General features: G+C 50.9%; 1 protein-coding gene across 1 annotated transcript in view; it reads left to right on the forward strand.

The window, feature by feature from the left end:
• LOC104537081 (regulator of G-protein signaling 3-like) overlaps positions 1-17,523 on the forward strand; it is a 62,223-nt gene that overhangs the window by 3,778 nt on the left and 40,922 nt on the right. The window contains exons 5-15 of the mRNA XM_010179868.1: positions 228-288; positions 1,040-1,130; positions 1,871-1,885; positions 5,055-5,063; positions 6,014-6,118; positions 6,782-6,887; positions 7,183-7,522; positions 7,986-8,025; positions 10,275-10,280; positions 11,706-11,896; positions 13,428-13,511. Of these exons, the coding sequence (XP_010178170.1) occupies positions 228-288; positions 1,040-1,130; positions 1,871-1,885; positions 5,055-5,063; positions 6,014-6,118; positions 6,782-6,887; positions 7,183-7,522; positions 7,986-8,025; positions 10,275-10,280; positions 11,706-11,896; positions 13,428-13,511 (1,048 nt within the window). The remainder of the gene's footprint in view (positions 1-227; positions 289-1,039; positions 1,131-1,870; positions 1,886-5,054; positions 5,064-6,013; positions 6,119-6,781; positions 6,888-7,182; positions 7,523-7,985; positions 8,026-10,274; positions 10,281-11,705; positions 11,897-13,427; positions 13,512-17,523) is intronic.

The raw sequence follows: 17,523 nt of genomic DNA on the forward strand, positions 1-17,523 counted from the left end.
GTGACTGGAGAGCTTCAGCCCAGCTCCTCCCTGCCTCTGCTGCAGCTGAGCCGTGTTGTTGTACCATGCTTGCTCAAAGTGTGGAGAGGGAGGCACGTCCTGAGTGCTGCCTGGCTCCTGGCACGTACAGGGATGTTTGTGGGGCCCTTGCGAAGGGGTGTGTGTGGGGCGCTGGTCCCTGGGGAGTTTCAACAGGCGTGTGCTGACAGCCTCCATCTCTCCTGCAGACAGAGTGAACTGATCGGCTGCATGAGCTTTGGCGTCAAGTCCCTCCTGACCCTGGACAAGGTACCTCTGTGCTGGAGCACAGCATGTGGGGCTGGGGTCTGGCTCTCTCAGGTCAGTGGGTGGGTGTAGTGCACCCCTGGGGCAGGAGCACGCTCCTCCCACCATGCTACAAAGATGCTCTGAAGGTGCCCAGGGAGTTCCCTGGTCCCACACCCAGTATGGGTGGCCACTATGAGACTGGCGCTGGAGGTAGGGATGGGGAAGCTTTTAGAGGAGGGATCCTAGGACAAGGGATCATCACCCCTTTCTGCAGGGGCACAAAGAGCATAGCAGCAATTAGGGGAGGCAGAGAGGTGGCCACAGCGAGTGTTGCCTGCCCTGCTGTGAGCGGGGCTTCCTGGGGGACAGGAGATGGGGCGAGCCTTGCTCAGCCTGTGATGCCACATCTGACTTGTGACTGGTGGCTGAGCAGATGTGATGGTGGGGACACACTCCAAGGAGGAGTCTGCCTGATTCCCTGTGCTCAGCAGCCAGGGTTTCACCAGCTGGGGTGGTGCAGCGAGGGCAAACGCAGAGGTCTGGGGCTGTTCCTGGAGGCAGCGGTGCTGCCAGGCTCTCTCTGAGCCAGAGTCCACATCCCCACTGCTGCAGACTTGGCCACAGTACTGCTGCCCCAGCCTGGCTACTGCTTGGTAATACAGCTTTCACATCTGCTGGGTTTGCCTTCCTAAAGAAGTCTGCAAGGCTGCTGCTGCAAATGACTCCCACAGATCCACTAAAACACCGAAACATCTCCTCTCCTCCCACCCAGGAGATCAGTGGCTGGTACTATCTCCTCGGAGAGGACCTCGGCAGGACCAAGCACCTGAAGGTGGCCACACGGCGGCTGAAGCAGATCAGAGGTGCGTGTCCCCACCGGGATGTCCCAGGGAGTACTGGAGAGGTGCGTGTCTCCACCGGGATGTCCCAGGGAGTATTGGCAAGGTTTGGAAGAGGAGTCAACCTCATGTCTGTCCCTGTGTTGGCATTGAGCAGCCCCCAGCCCTGTGGCACCTATGCCTCCATGAGCACTTTGCAGTCGTGTGGTGCTCAGTGAGCACTGGGATCCCAAAAGATTGCATGGGGAGATCCTGGCTGGTTCAGTGGGTTCTGCACAGGCACTGAGCTTTTCCCTTCAGCCCTCGCTCCTGCCTGCCTGTGTCTGTCTGGGGCTCTGGGGGAACCCCAGCATTGCAGCCACATCTCTCCCTCCTGCTTGGCTTTTCCTTGTGCTGATTCCTGCCTGTCAGACTTGGGGCTGATCCCGTGGCTGGACTCTGGCTCCTGGGGTCTGTGCAGGATAGCGAGGAGCTCTTTCTCCTGCCCTGGTCTTGCTGTGCTGCCAGGGTGTGTGGAGGAGGACAGGCTGGCACAGAGCAGGGTGAGACAGCAGTGCCCAGCCCAGATGTGAAACCACCTCACAGCTGCTGCCATGGAGGGCTGCCCCAGCCTGGAGGAGATGTGCCCATGACATTTAAAGAATGTAAGAATATCTAGTGTGTAGATGCAGTGTGGAGGGAGAGGATTGTCAAGGGATGTATGCTGTTGGGCTGATGTGGCCTTTCCTTTTTTATTTTTGTTAAATTTTATTTTTTTTTTAAAGAGCCGATGCCGGGAGGTCTGGGTGCAGCACAGGAAAGCCAGGATGCTGCGACCATGAAGCAGCTGAAGGTAGGTATGACAGGACTATGATCCACCAGGGGTGCAAAGATGTGGAGTTGGGAGCTGGCTGGCAGTGGAGGCTGCGTGGAGGGGTTTCAAATGAGATGAAGGACAGAGTATTGGTGAAGGAGATGCTGAGGTGGGAGCTGTCGGTCTCCCTGTTGACACCATGGCTTCTATAATCAGTTAACGCCATTGGTGGAGGTGGGTGATGTAACCCTACATTGTCACACAGGGACCTCCTGTTTTTCCAGTATATTGCCGCAGAGATAAAGCACCAGCCATTAACTGGGAGCGATGGTGACAGGGCTGGCCAGCTGCCTGCCGCACAGCATCAGTCCCCGACTGGCTCCATGTCTCTGTGGATGAGTGTGTCTGCTCCCCTCCTCCTTTCAGGGCCATTCTCTCTGGGAAGGGAAAGGCCCATGGTGGAGCCTCGGTGATTTATAGGAAAGGCAAGGGTGGGAAATGGGAACACAAACACACGGTTTGCATCGGAAATGGGGCTAGGCCGGCCCCGTGATTTATCTGTGCCGAATTCCGCCTTGCTGCTTCCCTCAGCTGCATTTTCAGTTATTTGTTTTAAAGCGTAGGATTGAGCAAGACAAACAAAGCCAGCGCCTCTCTCCTCCCTTCCTCTCCGGCAGTCGCCACTGACTTGAAAGATGGTGGCTGGGAAGGAAGAGCGATCCTCCTTCCAGCCCGGCGGCGCGGTGGCCTGGGACAATGCGGCTGGGAGCGGCCCCAGGCAGCACCTCCGATGGCCCCGCCATGCTGCTGGGTCCCTGGGGAGCACTGGGGCTCCTCGGGCTCCCTCCCCAGCTCCCCATGGCCTTGCCACCCCAGCTGCCCTGCAAGGGAGTCCAGGGCTTTGATTCCCTTGAGCCTTTCCTCTCTTTTCCATCCCCATGTAGGAGCATGGAAAGTGCTTTGTGCTCTGTTGCAACCCTGTCTTCAAAGGATTGTGCTGCAGTGGTGGCAGTCGGGGCTGCACGGTGCCGAGTCCTGCTTTGTGCCCTGCTGCTGTCTGGGTTAAGAGTTTCTCTTTGTCTTTCATTCCAAAATTACACCATGGGTGCAATTCAATTGACCTCTCTGCTTCCCCCTCCCTGACTTTGTGAGCACAAAGCATCGGGACGTACGTATCCTCTGGGTCTACACTTTCAAAAACAAACTCTGCTTTTTCTTCTTAAAAAAAAAAAGTCGTCTCTTATCCTTTATGAGTGTAACGAGTGCAAGCCGTCTTTTTAATGAAGTGAAGCTCGCACAGCCAGTGCCTGTGAAACGCCGCTTAAACATCCTCAAAGTGTTTGTGAGAACGTTGCAATAACAAAGTGCTCCGTGCGGCTGAAGAATGCCGCGGGAACAAAAGCCACATCAACAGAGCAGGGGCTAGGGAATACTAAATAGTTGACAGGAATTTTAATATAAAACTCGCTCCCTTCCTTGTCAGTTAGGGTTTTTTCAGGAAGCCCTCTGGCTTATCGTAAAGCGGCATACAGCGCAGACAGGGGCCGGGGAGGTGAAAGGTGGCTTCCTGCCATTCTTCTCTGGAGCTGGGTTCCCATGGGCGGTCATGCCAGTTTGACTGTGGTTTGTCCCACACTCGTGCGATTCGAGGAGATCGGGATTACGGCTGCTTCGGGGACTGGATTTTCATGGGCTAACGGCGAGTTGAGGGTTTCCCAGCCATGAACCGCTTCAATGGGCTCTGCAAGGTGTGCTCGGAGCGGAGATACAGGCAGGTCTGTATTTCCTATGGGGGAAAAAAGAAAGTGTGCCCAGCACGTGTGCGCGTTGCTGCAAATCTTGGTGAAGTTTCTGAGTGTCTGTGGGCTTTCTTATCATTTCTGGGTGCTGTCTGTGCTGTTTCTAGGCTGCTCATTTGCTGTCGTTATCATTTGCCAGTGATAATGTTGGGAACATCAGAAAGGATCTCCAGATCGGCGTCTCTGGCTCATCTGTGCCTGGTGCTGCAGTGTGTAGATGGGGATAGAGGGGGAGCATTTACTGTGCAACTTGAGGGCAGCATGCAACGATGAAAACTTTTAAGCCGTGAGGTGTTGTCTCAATTTACTGCTCATCAAAGGAGAGGCAGGCAGGGCAGGCAGCTCAGTCTCTGCCAGGCTGCCGCTATCTCTCTTAAAAATACTTTTTACATGAATGTATTGAGGAATCAAGTGTCGCTTGAAGCTGGTTACAACCAATGGCACGTCGTGTTATGAGAAGTGAATTGCTGTGCTCTGCAAAAGTTGGTGCCAGTTCTCTTGGACCCACTCGGTGTGCGACACCGGGTGCTGGTTTTGCTTGCACAGGTCCCAGTTTGCTGCGCTTCCAAACACAATTTTCCTTCCATGGTCTAGACTGGGGCTCCCAGTGCATGGGCAGTTTTTCTCTGCACTCCTGTGCTAATCTCTCATGTCACGCTCAAGATGCTGCGGGGCACATCATATATGGGAATTGCACAAAGAATGGTCTTAACTAAAAATGTCTACTTCTTGTCGGCGTATTGTGACAATCTCTCGCAGGAACGCTGCTCTGCTTTGCATTAATGACAACTGACTGTGATTTGTGTCTTAGACCTCCTCAAGTCTCTATTTTGACAATTTGTTCTGCATTTTTTTGCCCAACTTATGGCTACAGTGAGCCTCTGCGGTGCTGGAGTCTCTCACCACCTTGCAGCTTATGTCAGGTACTCAAATTTCCTAGTTCTGTGCAGTGGCAAAAATGGACGTTTAATGCCCTGTAATGGCCATGGTGGTGGGAGCTGAGGACAGCGGAGCATCAGCAGTGAGAAGCTGCTCTTTAGTGGCACAGGGAAGGTGTCTCCATGGTGGACAAGAGCCAACCAGCTCAGGGAGGAGTGGGAGACCTTTCGGTGCAGGGGAAGCTTTGGCTGGGAAGTGACCGTGGGGTCTCCATGGTGGGAGAGACACTGGGCTGGCTCCTGAGGTGCCAGTGGTAATGCTTCTGCAGGACTCGGATCCTCCTGCTTAATGTTTGAGATGTGAGGTTGGTTTGAAGGTGCAGAGCCACAAGCAGCCTCCTCCCCTGTTTGAGGATCCAACAAACTCCAGGGAGAAAAATAGTGTAGTGGGGCTGGTCCTACTTTTTGATCCTGCCAGGGAGAGACAGTTTATCTTTTGGAGCCTGATTTTATGCTGAGCAATCGAGCGGGGACGAGGTGTGGAGAAATGAAAGCTCACTGTGTTTGCCCTCATGTGGCAAAGGAGCGAGAAATCAGTTCCCCTCCTTGGCAGCCTCTGCTGAATTCCTCATCTTCTCTCTGACTGCTTGTTCTCAAAATAATACAGGTCAGATGTTGGATTTTTTTCCTTCTCTTTTCTCTGTCAGTAAAACAAGGATCTTAACAAATGTCTTGGGGGATAATCAGGTATTTACAGGAACTGTCATGCTGAGCTGCTGCTGGAAGCCAACATCAAAAAATAAATACCATTTTGTTAATAAGCTCAATGCTGCTTGAATCAGGAGGAGAAATGAGCCTAAATCAACACAGCATCCATCTTCTTCAAACTCAGTGAGAGTAAACATACTCACACCAGCTAATGAGGTGATGCATGCAGAGCCCGCTCCAGCACAGATGCCTTGCAGACAGGAGTGCGCTGATCCTCGTGGTTTCCTCTGGCGCAGAGGAGTGCTGCTATTTCTGCATCACCCAATGGGAAATGAAATGTTTAGGTGACTTGCTGTGTCAGAAATCAGTGTCAGAGCCAGACTGCTGGGTTTTCCTTTCTAATGGCTTGTCGGACACTTTGCAAGAGTCGTGAGTGGAGACTTGGGTATGCTCAGTAAACGCTCGCTTTGCAGCATTGCTCTCTGTTGATCTTCAGCTCGATTTTTGCATTGCTTTTTAGCACCCTTTCCACCCCTCTTCGGCTGCAGCAGTGGAGAGACCCATTGTCTGTGGGGTTCATAGAGTAACCAGCGTTCACCGTGACTGTGGACTCTGCGACTGCTTCTAGAAATGCCGTGTGTCTGCATTTCCCAAGGCTGTGTGGCCACATTTGGGTGAAGGGGGGATGCTCACTGACCATGCGCAGCGGCTGCTTTCCCACTTAACAAGGCAACTCTGGTGTCTCTCTTCAGATTACGATCCCTCGAGGAAGCGATGGGTTTGGCTTCACGATCTGCTGCGACTCCCCAGTCCGTGTGCAGGCAGTGGACTCTGGTAAGAGATCAGATCACTTTTATCTCTCTTGATTTCAATGACTGACTCTGCTTCTGTTTTGCTTCCCAGAGCATGTTGTGATTCAGAAGCTCCTGTGCCTTGCAGGACTTCGGTTACCTCCAAGAAACTTCACTTAATAAATTCTCTGTTGCCTCTGATGAGGTCAAAGGCCACTGGCTTAGAGCTGGGTCACTATTTTGGCAGTGTGCTGCAGTCATTTGCAAAGATTTTGTTCCCTCTCCAGCCTGAGAACTGTCTGCCTGGTTGGGAGATGTATGGATAGCATCTGGGGGGGGCGTTAAGACAGGGGCACAGAGGGGAGCAGGATCATAGGAGCCCTCAGTTGACTGGGCAGATCCTCTCAGACCTGGGCATGGACTTGGTGTCTCTGTTCTGCCCTGGTGTTCCCCACCAGGAAACACGGGAAGCTCATGCAATAGCTTTGAGGGAGCATTTATGACTGTCCCAGGTGCTGTATGTGTGTGCACATTGGAAGGTTATGCTGGCCCCACTTAATTTTTAGGTGTGGATGTTAGGGGAACAGATTAGGTTTGGAGGAGCGTGTGGTGCAAGCTGTGAAGCTGTGCTGGTTGGGTGCCCGCTAGCCCATACTCTCAGCTGCCTGTCCAGCAGGTGACTGGCATTTGTCTCTTCTCTCTGTAGGTGGTCCAGCAGAAAAGGCCGGTCTGCAGCAGCTCGACACGGTGCTGCAGCTGAATGAGCAGCCTGTGGAGCACTGGAAATGCGTGGAGTTGGCACACGAAATCCGGTGAGTGTTCACCCAAAGCATCAGTGCAGGGCTCTGGGGGAGGCGGTTTGTGGGAGCCTAGGGCAGAGGAGCAGGAGCTTTGAGTGGCTGTGGGAAGGAGAAGGGTTTGGGAAATGCAGGAGACTGAGAAAGGACTCTCTGGAGTGGAAGAAGAAAGGATGCAGGGGCTGGGGAGGGCAGGACAGGGGCAGAGGCATTAGAGGGAGAAAGGACTGCAGGGCTCGTGGCTGGCTGTTGAGGGGTGCCTCACTCCCTGCTGCTCCATCCCTGACTTGCCCCGTGCCATCTCTTTCAGGAACTGTCCCACTGAGATCATTCTGCTGGTCTGGAGGCTCGTCCCACAGGTAAAGTCAGGACATGAAGGCATGATCCGCAGGTCATCCTGCAAGTCTGCCTACGACCTTCAGTCACCACCCAACAAGCGGGAAAAGAACAGCTCCGTGCCTCTGCGGCCTGAGCAGCGCCGGAGCTGCCACATCCTCTATGATGGGAGCGATGGGCTGGTGCTCAACAACTGGGAGAGGTACACGGAGATCGGCAAGCGGAGCCAGAACACCATGCCACCCCTGTCCCGGGTCCCCTCCACTGCGGACCAGAACTACATCATCTTAGCGCCTTTGAACCCAGGGAGCCAGGTAGGGCTGTTTTCCAGCCCCGTGCTCAAGCTACTGCATGTGGGTGTTGGCTGTGCTTGCTGGATCCTCTCTTGGCCCGTGCTTCAGCCTAATTGAGCATCATCTCTAAGTGCTTGCTAGAGCTCATGCCATTTTTACAAGCCAGATCTGTGTCCCTTAATGGACCTTTCACTATTTTTCTAAGACCTTCACCACTGGGCCTATAGAGCTGGGGTGAATACCTCCTGCCTCCTCTCAGGGCTCACTCAAGGGGTAAGGATATGGGAAGTGTTTCCGCTGCATAGACCACAGTGCAAGTCATCGATCTCATTTTCTGCTGGCAATAAGGCAAAAATGATTTCCACCTCCCTGGAGTGCTTTGGCTTTGCTGGGTTTGGCATGTTGAAATTTGCAGTTGGTTGTTGTAATGTTTACCTCAAGTCTGCTTCAGGTAACTGTATCTTTTTTGGATTGTGTCTTACAGCTGCTGAGGCCTGTCTATCAAGAGAACAACACTACTGCAGGTAAGTTCCTGATGTGCTGAAAATGCTGCTCAGAGCACTCAGCAGAGCTAAACATGGTCTTTTTAATGCTAGCAAATCCTTGCTCTCAGCTCTGCAGTGCTGCAATGGAGCTTGAGGCTTTTGGGTAGTATCATCTTCTCACTCTGGGTCAAACATAAAAGCAAGAACCCTACCCCCAAGCCCAGAGGAGAGCACAGCTGCTGGTGTCATGGGTGAGCCCCAAGGTGAGAAGGGCTCTGTGGGAGCTCAAGGAGCAGCTGAAGGGAGGTTGATGGCAGGGCCTTTCCACTGGTTTCCCAGGTGTGTCTGGGGCTTCTGTGTTTAGCTTCTTGTGCATGATACCTTGCTGGGGGTGCTAATACTGTGGCCCTTGTTTTGAGTTTCATTTTCACTAAGGGAGTGAGGATGGCCATGACTCAGACATCAGTGCAGGTGGAAGTGCCAGGTTTGGGGAATGCTCCTTTCCTGGGCTGGTGCAAGATCTCTGTCAGTCTTTGGACCAGCTCTCCTCAAAAGCCTTTTGAAGCATAAACTCATTTTCTGCAACAGGTATGCTTGGTCTTTCTGGAGAGCTGGGTATGGGTGGGCTTGCAGGAGGAGTGGGGTGAGGTGTGTGGCAGAGCACTGTGTGAATTCTGGGCTGTGAGAGGGGCAGCAGAGATGAACACAAGGTCTCAACAGGTGACTGTCATTTCAGGTGGGGAACTGGGGGACAGAAACAACCCAAGAACAGTGAGGTCTGAAGATATGGCCTGGGGTGTTCACTGGGTGCTGCTGAATTTGCAGTTGCAGTTCTCCATGCAGAACCACCTCGTGCCAGTTCATTGATTCAGGAGTTCTGGAAGTGCGTGCTTGCACCTTGGTCTGTTAGGATGCTCTTAGGATGAGCTGTGTGGCCATAGCAGAACTGACCTCCTAGGCAGCATCTTGCAGAAGTGGCTTTAACTCAGCGGTTCCTCCTTGGTGTTAGTACAGCTCTCAGCACAATTTCCAGCTAGAAAATGTTTTGCTGACTGTAAAGATGGGGCAGTGTCTGTAGGATGGGGCTGCCAAAGCCATGGTGGAGATGCTGGGGTTCAGGAGGGAGCCGCATGGGTCTGAGACCCCTGTGCCATGAATGCTCCCAGCCCTGGAGCTCTGCGGCCAGGAGAATTTTCCACAGCTCAACTGCAGGGGATGTTTTGTACCGTGGATAATTGCAGCTCTTTCCTGCTGTTTGCAGATCCTGTGAAACGATGAGCTGGTCCGTGGGGACCTGTTCTTACAGCAGGGTGGGATTTGAAAGACTCGAGCTTCTTCCCATAACAATTCTTAGGGCTTGTTTTCAGTTTATTTAATGTTAAACCTTCAGAGGGAAGAACGCGCTTGTTAACCTGAGCGGTGATTAAGTGTGACGGCGTGGAGCTGGCTGCTGGTCACACAGTGACAGGAGCTGATGCTTCGGGCAGGCTGGGAGCGCTTCTGTGCCAGCGTGCAGGAAACAGGACTTTGTGCAGGTGATGAATTCCTCTGATAAAGTGAGGTGATTTAGGGATAAGAGGAAAAGCAGATCCTGAACAGCCCAGACAAATTATATCTGCCCTGTGTTGAGCAGTCCCTCGTGTTTTGATTTTATCTGACAGCGCAAACATGAAAAAGGGAAAAGAGAAAATGTCAGGATTATTGAACTTAGAGGTGGAAACAACCTTTTAGGTCATTAGAGCCACCCCCCTGTGAAGGCAGACTGTTAAAGTGAGTGGTAAACAGCAGGTCTGGATTGCCACCAGAGCACGGTCTGGCTCTGCTGGCGTTTATCTGAAAGTCAGTGCGTGACTTCCTAATACTTAATGGCATGTGTAATGTTGGGTAGGTTTGTATGTTTGCTTTGGACGAGACCTTATCTGCTCTGAGCCATGTTCAGAAGTGTTTTGGCTCATTTCTGCTTGGGAAGGTTGCGGGTATCAGTTACAGTGCAAAGGGAAAAGCCAGGATGCAGAAAGCTGCTGTGGTGGGAGCAGAAACACCCAGGCTGGAAGGGAGGGATGCTGGGGGGGGGTCCTCTGCTGGAACACCCCTCTAGCAGGGGCTGCAGCAGGGTTTGCTCATACACGTTACTGAGGTATCGCTGCTGGGGAGGATCCTGGACTGATGCTCCAGTTTCTCACTGTGTTAAGACCCAAGTGGAGAGAGAGTCCTGCCTGCTGGACCTGACCTGGTTTGGTTCATCAGTGTCGAGGGAGAAGAGAGAGCCTCATTGTGTGGGTGCTGAGAAAATGGTACTGCCTATCCAGGTAGAGCATCTTCAGAGCACCCCACGTCCCACTCGTTGAATGAAATGCTGGTGGGAGCTTGCTGGATGTATTCAAAGGCATTGCTTTGGGCTGGGAGGAAAGGGCTCAGAAAGCCCATACAGCAGCAATTGTCTGCCATTAGGGGAAGAAAGAACTCTTCCATGCAGTACATAGCCAGGAACAATTATAATTGCTGATAATTATCAATAATGCTTTTAATCACAGCATTATCAATTACATTAGGGATTCTGGGGCTGGTTTGATGCACCTCATGATGTCCCCTGGCCTCTAGCAATGCAGACTGGTGGGTGTGGAGTGGCCGCAGTAGCTGATGTTGGCTTGCTGGGAAAAGTCATAGCTTTGCTGGAGCAGGGAGGTGGGAGGCTGCAAAGAAAAGCTGCTGTGTAATCCCCCCTTTGAACGGGGGTAATGGATTTCTGCAGTGAAGAGGGACAGAGCGAAAAACCAGTCAGGCTGCTCGGATGCTTTCCAGCATTGAAATACACTGAAAAACAGTGGCTGATGTGCCAGCCTCATGCAAAGTGAGCTCATCCTTTATAAATACACCCCCGTGTCTGAGTAACCATCACATCCCTAGGAGCAATTTGGAAAGGCATGGATTGATCCCATGTGCATCAATGTGTTTATCGCTTCTGTCCCATTCTCTGACACCTCCAATTTTAGTATATTCTAAAAACTGTGATGAACCTGCTACCCAGCGTCCCACGACGTGAAGTTCCTAACTCCCATGCCCAGAATCCAGAGCACACAGGGCTTGTGTGGATAAAAATGTACCAAGGTTTGAATTTCCAGTGTTGTTTTTTCTCCCACCCGAGTTAGTCACAGATGGTTTTCCCCTCCCTGGAAAGAGAGAGGAACCTCCTTGGTGCTCCTGTGATTCACGATTGACCACTTAAAGTCATGTCTGGGGTTGTATTTCTTATTTCGTGCTTTCAGTACTGCGTAGGGGAGTGCATATAATTGTACCACATCTCTTCCTCCAAAATACTGCATCCATAAATTGTGCAGAAGGCAGCATATGCCCAAGCAGAGGCAGATGTGCTGGGCTGCAGCTGAGCTCGCTGTGACTTCCTTGGGTTGTCATTTGTACGTACATAGATGTGCTTGTGCTGCTCTTGTGATCCAGTTAAGTCCTCGGTCCAACGAATGAGTAGCTTCTTGATTGAGTAGAAATGTCAAGGGACATCTCATTTTGCATTAGGAAAAATGAAGTCAGTGCTGTTACTTCATGAATCCCTGGGAAACTTTGATAGCAGAGTGATGAATGTCTGCAGCTCTCGGCTCCAGCTCTTCCCCTCAGGCTTTACATGCCCTCCTGTGAGAGCAGGAGCCGAGCGGGCAGCAGCTCTGTGGGGGCTCCCTTCTGATTCTGTGTTTCTTTTGCTCCAGGAAATGCATGTAAAGGGAAATCACACATGGGGTCTGGGAGAAAATCCAGGCTGATGAAGACTGTGCAGACGATGAAGAGCTACGGGAACTACCAGAACTGTACCATAGTGAGGCCACACATCCCACACTCCAGCTACGGCACCTATGTGACACTGGCTCCCAAAGTGCTGGTGTTCCCCGTCTTTGTGCAGGTGAGTGCAGCTGGATGTGAAGTGTTATGGATCTACTGCTGTCATGCCAGGTGGATATATGTCCCAGCAGTGCACACCATGAATGCAGGGATCCCCTGTCATCCTCAGCTGGCTGTACTCAGCACAGTGCTGGGTAATTGCTCCAAGGGAATCGTGTCCTGCCCAAGCGATTTTCTGTTGGAGTTTTTTCCCTTTTCAGCCTCCAAATCTTGCTCTTGAGTGCTTGCTTGAGCCAGGATGAGATGTCCCAGCTTCTGGGCTTCAGCAACTGACTGTGTAATTGAAAATCAATGTGGTTTCTTTCCTTGGGTTCTTTGTGCTGTTAATTATAGTGTGCAAACAAAGGTGCTTTTAGTTCAGCTGGTGGGCAGCACTAAAACCATGGACAAGGATCTAGAGCAGTAATGGCTTGACAGAGAGGATGTTCTCACTCCTCAGTTCCATAAATGATTTTATTAAAATTTAGCCCTGAATTTGATGGAGGCAGCTCACTTTCTTTCTTCCATTTTGTCCTTCACATGGCCAGAGCCCCAGAAACCATTATCTGATCCTGTATATTTAAGTACATTACTGATGGATACCTTCATCTCTGAGGCTGTGGGGAACCAACCATCATGGTGTCAGCTCATGACTGGTGAATCATCAGACTGGTGATTTCCTTTGGGCTTAAACCCACAGACCTGAGCCAGAAGACTTTTTTGGGGCAAGTATGGGGCTGGGCTGGTGCTGGTGCTGGTGATCAAGCTTATGCTCACCTCCATCCTCCTTGATAACACCCAGGTGGCCATTCACGTTGGCACTGTTGCATTCACCAGCCCTGTCTGCATGCACAGTTTGCCTTTTGGTAGGAACATAACTGGTACTTCTGGCTCTTTCCTCCCAAAACTTGTGTCTTGGGTTGAGTCTGGGGTGTTTTGGCCACTTCAGGAACTGTTTTTATGCTTCGTACCCCTGTGCATGTACCCTCAGGTGCCTGCTGGCACAAGGGGATCATCCTGGGCTGGTTTTGCAGCTCTTGTCTGCAGTCAGGACAACTGAACCTGTCCCGTTCTGCTCCAGCGTTAAACAGCGAAGGCGCTGACTGGGGAGCTGAGCGTGCAGCGTGGTGTGAGAAAGGGCAGCTTTCTTAAAGTCACTTTAACTTACTGTGAGAATGATCTACAAAATCATCTAGCGAATATTCTTGTCTGAGGGACGTGAGAACCTAACGGGCCACCGTTGTGGTTGTGTTTCCTGCTAAAAAGCACCCATAACCAAGCCCATACTGTGCAGAACAGTTAACGTACAAAGAGGCAAGCGGCTGATTGTCTTTTTATAGATGGCTTTGACGTAGGTGCTAAGTGTAAAGCGTTCTCTTTACCCTGTAGCTGGACTGCAGACTTTCTGTCCCGTTGAGCGCAGTGTGGAGTGAGTTACAGCTCAAAGAGAAGACAAAGTGGGTTTGGTGGGCGGAAAGATTTTCTGGCAAACCACACTTCCAGTGGAAGGTCTGACTGTTTGTTTCTTATTTTCTCTTTCCTTTCAAATGCAGCCCCTAGATCTTTGCAACCCAGCCCGGACTCTGCTTCTGTCAGAGGAGCTGCTGCTTCATGAGAGCAGGAGCAGGACTATACAGGTGAGACTCTTTCCATGCTATCTGAGCTTTCTAAACACCCTCTTCTGCAGCCGTATATGGCAGACTGAGAAGGGAAATTATTTATTTTTGCATTTATTTTAAAAGGATATTTAGAAAAATTTATAATTGCTTTATTATGGTATAAACTAAATATCAAAACTCTTCTCTGCTAGAAATCAACTTTGTTTCTTGTCTTCTTTCATGCTCACAATGAAGAAACTGCGCATGGAAACGCACAGTGGCTGAGGCCGCTGGCAGACTTGGAAAGAGGGAGTTTAAGAATATTTTGTGCCAAGTTAGAGAACTAGACCGAGAACTTGTTAGAGGGGTTTTCTGAAATTTAGTTCCTGAAACAGATCATGTGTCTTGTCCAAATTCCTCTCTTCTTTTTCTTACTTCAGCTTCTTTTCTGCCATGTTATCAGAAGGCTGTTAAAAACCTGGGAAAACAGCTAAGCTTCGGCTGCGTGCTGAACCTGTGATTGTAACAGGTTTGCTGCTGCCTTCACTTGCATCTGACTGCAGAAATCTGCAAAGCCCTGGGATTTGGGATGGGGAAGTGGCAGCTGACAGAGCCCGCTCATGCGTTGTGCATTGGTGCTGAAGGAAACTGCCATTTCTTCTGGGGCATTGTAAGAGAGTCTCACCACTGTACAGAATAATTTTACTTTTAATTTAGTTGGCGTGAATAATATGTCATCTTCACAGAGCCACAGAAGAGTTTTTACTTAAAAAACTGTTTTACTGTTGTTTTACTGACACCAGCACCCAGACACATGTCGTATCTCTGGCCTGTACAAAACAGAACAAAATTGTGTTATGTTAAGTGACTCCTCTCTTTATGGTTTTCAGGATTCATCCTTTGCTTTGACTTGAGTCACTGTTTTTCTCTTCTTTCTGCCAAAGTACATGGAAAAAATGCATGATCCATTACGAAACTTGTCACTGATTTGTAGATAAAACTCTTCCCCTGCCTGTCCTGCTGTTCTTTGCTGCTCAAGGTCTTCTGGGTGCTTTTATGAATGAAAAGCAGGTGAGCACATGGCTGTGTAGCACAGCTGGGCTGCGATGGCTTGGGAATGTGGTGAGCAGCCTGAAGTCAGGGTGCTTCTCCTGGGTGGTTTGGGGTTGCTTGCTTTCAGGTCAGACGTGGAGATCTGTGGTAGCAGCCAAATGTGGAATAATGATGAATAACTAATGCTGTTTGCAGCCTGGGTGGAGCATGTGTGTTCATATTTAGATGATGGAGAAGCATGTTTGGAGGAGATGCTGTTTCCAAAAGGTTGTATTAGCCATTTCAGAGACCTCACTGTGGGCAGGATCAGGAGGGCAGCTTGGGGAAAGGACTTTGTTTGCTTAAGGTGCCCTAAGGATGAGTGTGAGGCTGGAAGAGGATTTCCCAGTTGGAGCTGGTGCCAGGAAAGGGCAGGATGCTGTGTGCTGGCCAGGAATGTGAGGCAGGGTTTGAGAATGACAGTGCCTTGAGGCCACGATGTCTCTGTAAGCCTGGAAGAGGGGCAAGGCGAGAGGCTGTGACTGAGCAGTGTGAACAGCGACAGTGAATGGAAAAGAAGGATGTGGCAGAGTCTGCTTTGGGAGGCAGGAGTGAACCCTCGCTGTGAACCCAGGTGTGGTGCTGAGCCCTGTGTAGCTGGGAGCTGATGGTTATAGGTAGCAGCACTGGGACATCAGCCATGTCCCTGGGGAAGGGCTTTCTGATGGCTGCAGTGTGTCAGGGTCACGGCAGGCTTTGCAGAGCTTCAAGGGATTGGTGCAGGTCTCTCTGGAAAGCCAGAGACTCCAGCGTAGCCAGGGTGTCTGCTTTGGTCCTGACATGCTGGGAGATAAGAGAACCTGAACTTCTGAAGCCAGCAAGACCTAAACTGGCTTGGAGACAGTGGAGTTTCCCCTGGTACAGAAGGGCTCTGGCTTCTCATTTTGCTGGGCTTGTGCTCACTCCCCTTCCAGCCCTCTCTGCTGCCCAAACAGGCTGTCTGGTTTCCAACCAATCCTTTCTTCCTTGCTCCATGTGGTTTTCTATTTTCCCACTGCTCCTCCCACCCAGCCTCTCTCAAACTGGACCCCACTGCTCCTGTGGTTTGCAGGACCGTTTTGTGCGTGTTATTCTGTTTTGGCCAAGTGGCTCAGGAGAGGAGAGCCCAGGTGTCTGGAGATGGAGCACCTGTTTAATCTTATTTAAAACAAAACAAAACAAAAAAACCCAAACCCCAACAGAATCTTTTCCCCTTGGCAGTTTCCACATCAGGTGCTGTGTCCTTGTTGCTGAGCAAACTCTCTCCCATCTCCTGAAGGAGTCAACCTATCTCTCTGGAGGCTTGCCAGGATCTGTCCTTTCCCTGACCTTACCTCTGGGGCAATCCTCATTCAGGCCTTAATCACATCCTGTCTAGACTTTGTTGCAATTCCCGCTTTTATGGTCTTCTGAAGTCCCTCCAGCCTGCAGAGTGCCAAAGGAACCAGCGTGATGCAAGCAGTTGCACACAAGGTGTTGAACGTGGCCTTTGTCCTCGGTACATCTCTGATGTGCGTGGAAGCAACTCTGCAAAGCCCTGAGGTACCTTCACAGCGTGACCATGCTCACCCCCTTCTCAGCTCTTTTCTGCCCATCCCAGCAGGGTCTGCAGATCAGGATGGTCCTCCCTTGAACTTCCTCCCCTGAACTCTGCAAGCCCCCAGCTCTGCCGGCAGCCTGAAGGACATGGACTGGCACGCCCAGGTTTTATGTTCTCCTCTGCAGGGCCAGAGGCTTTTCTCACTCACCCAAGTGTTGCACTGCAGGTCCCCAGCACTCCTGGCCTGGGACGGGGTTGCCAGCTCCCTAATTCAGTGAGTGGCTGCGTTTGGCCAACACAGCGAGTTGACCAGAACCATACTTCCTGTCACAGATGTTTCAAGATCTTGTTTTCAGCCTTGTTTGGACACTTTCATTTGGGTGAGAATACCAGAAACCTGCACTTGCCTTCTCCCTTCACCACACTAATCCTACTTACTCCATCCTTTCTTCACTGTCTCTTGATATCCTCCTCTTCCTCATTTTTTACACCATTTCCCCATCTGCCCAGCCACTGCTTATGTTAGAGGGTAGGTGTGTGACCCCTTGAGGTCTTCAGCACCTTCTCTTCCCAGATGTTCATGGTAGCATATTTGATTCAGATGAGCCAAGGTGAGGTTCACAGGTAAAGTGGTCACCATAGATCCATTAGGCAGATGTGATGGTGTATCTTCATCAAAGTCTGAGTGTGTAAACCCCTTCCTGAGTGTATAAATTCCTTGCCAATTATCTTGGGAGGAAAAAATGTCTGAGGCGATTAAATAGGCAAATGCATTGTGGGCTAAAAGACTGCTGAGAAGTCTCAGAGAACGTGCAGTGAATATATATACATGCAGAAGTGAAAATCCAGGAGCAAGGCTGTAGCCAAGCAAGCTAGGACTTGGAAGCATACGATCAGGGGAGCATGGAGTCGAAGGGACTGGGTGATACCACCCTGTGTGTGGGGAGCTGTGACATTCTTGGTTTGATGAATCCAGTGGTGATGTCTGCTTTGTAGAGAATACTGAGAATTTGGGTGGCCTCACAAGAGGGCTACAAGGATAAATCAAGATCTGAAAAAAAAAGTAAGATTCAGAAAGCTTCATCCATTTAACTCAATGAATAGAGACACATGAACCTCACAGATGCAACCCTCATCATTGGAGGTTCTCTTTGGGGTTGCACCCAATTATTCTGGAGAAGAATCCAGTACTGGTAGATGAGGATGTGTGTGGCTCAGTCCTAGGGCTGGATACTTAAGACCTCCTCACCAAGGGTTATAGGGTTTCTCTGGCCAGTGATGCAGAGAACCATCACCACGTTCTCCTTTGGCGTCTGAAACCTCTCATGACAGACCTTGCCTCTGCTTTGCTCTTTGCTGGGCACAGCTGTGAGGCTGTTCCTAGAGAGAGGGCGATGTCTCAGGAAGCATCCACTGACCCAGGCTGTTCCTGCTGGGCAC

This window comes from Mesitornis unicolor, unplaced genomic scaffold, assembly GCF_000695765.1.
Source record: "Mesitornis unicolor isolate BGI_N332 unplaced genomic scaffold, ASM69576v1 scaffold3750, whole genome shotgun sequence".
Lineage (NCBI taxonomy): Eukaryota > Metazoa > Chordata > Aves > Mesitornithiformes > Mesitornithidae > Mesitornis > Mesitornis unicolor.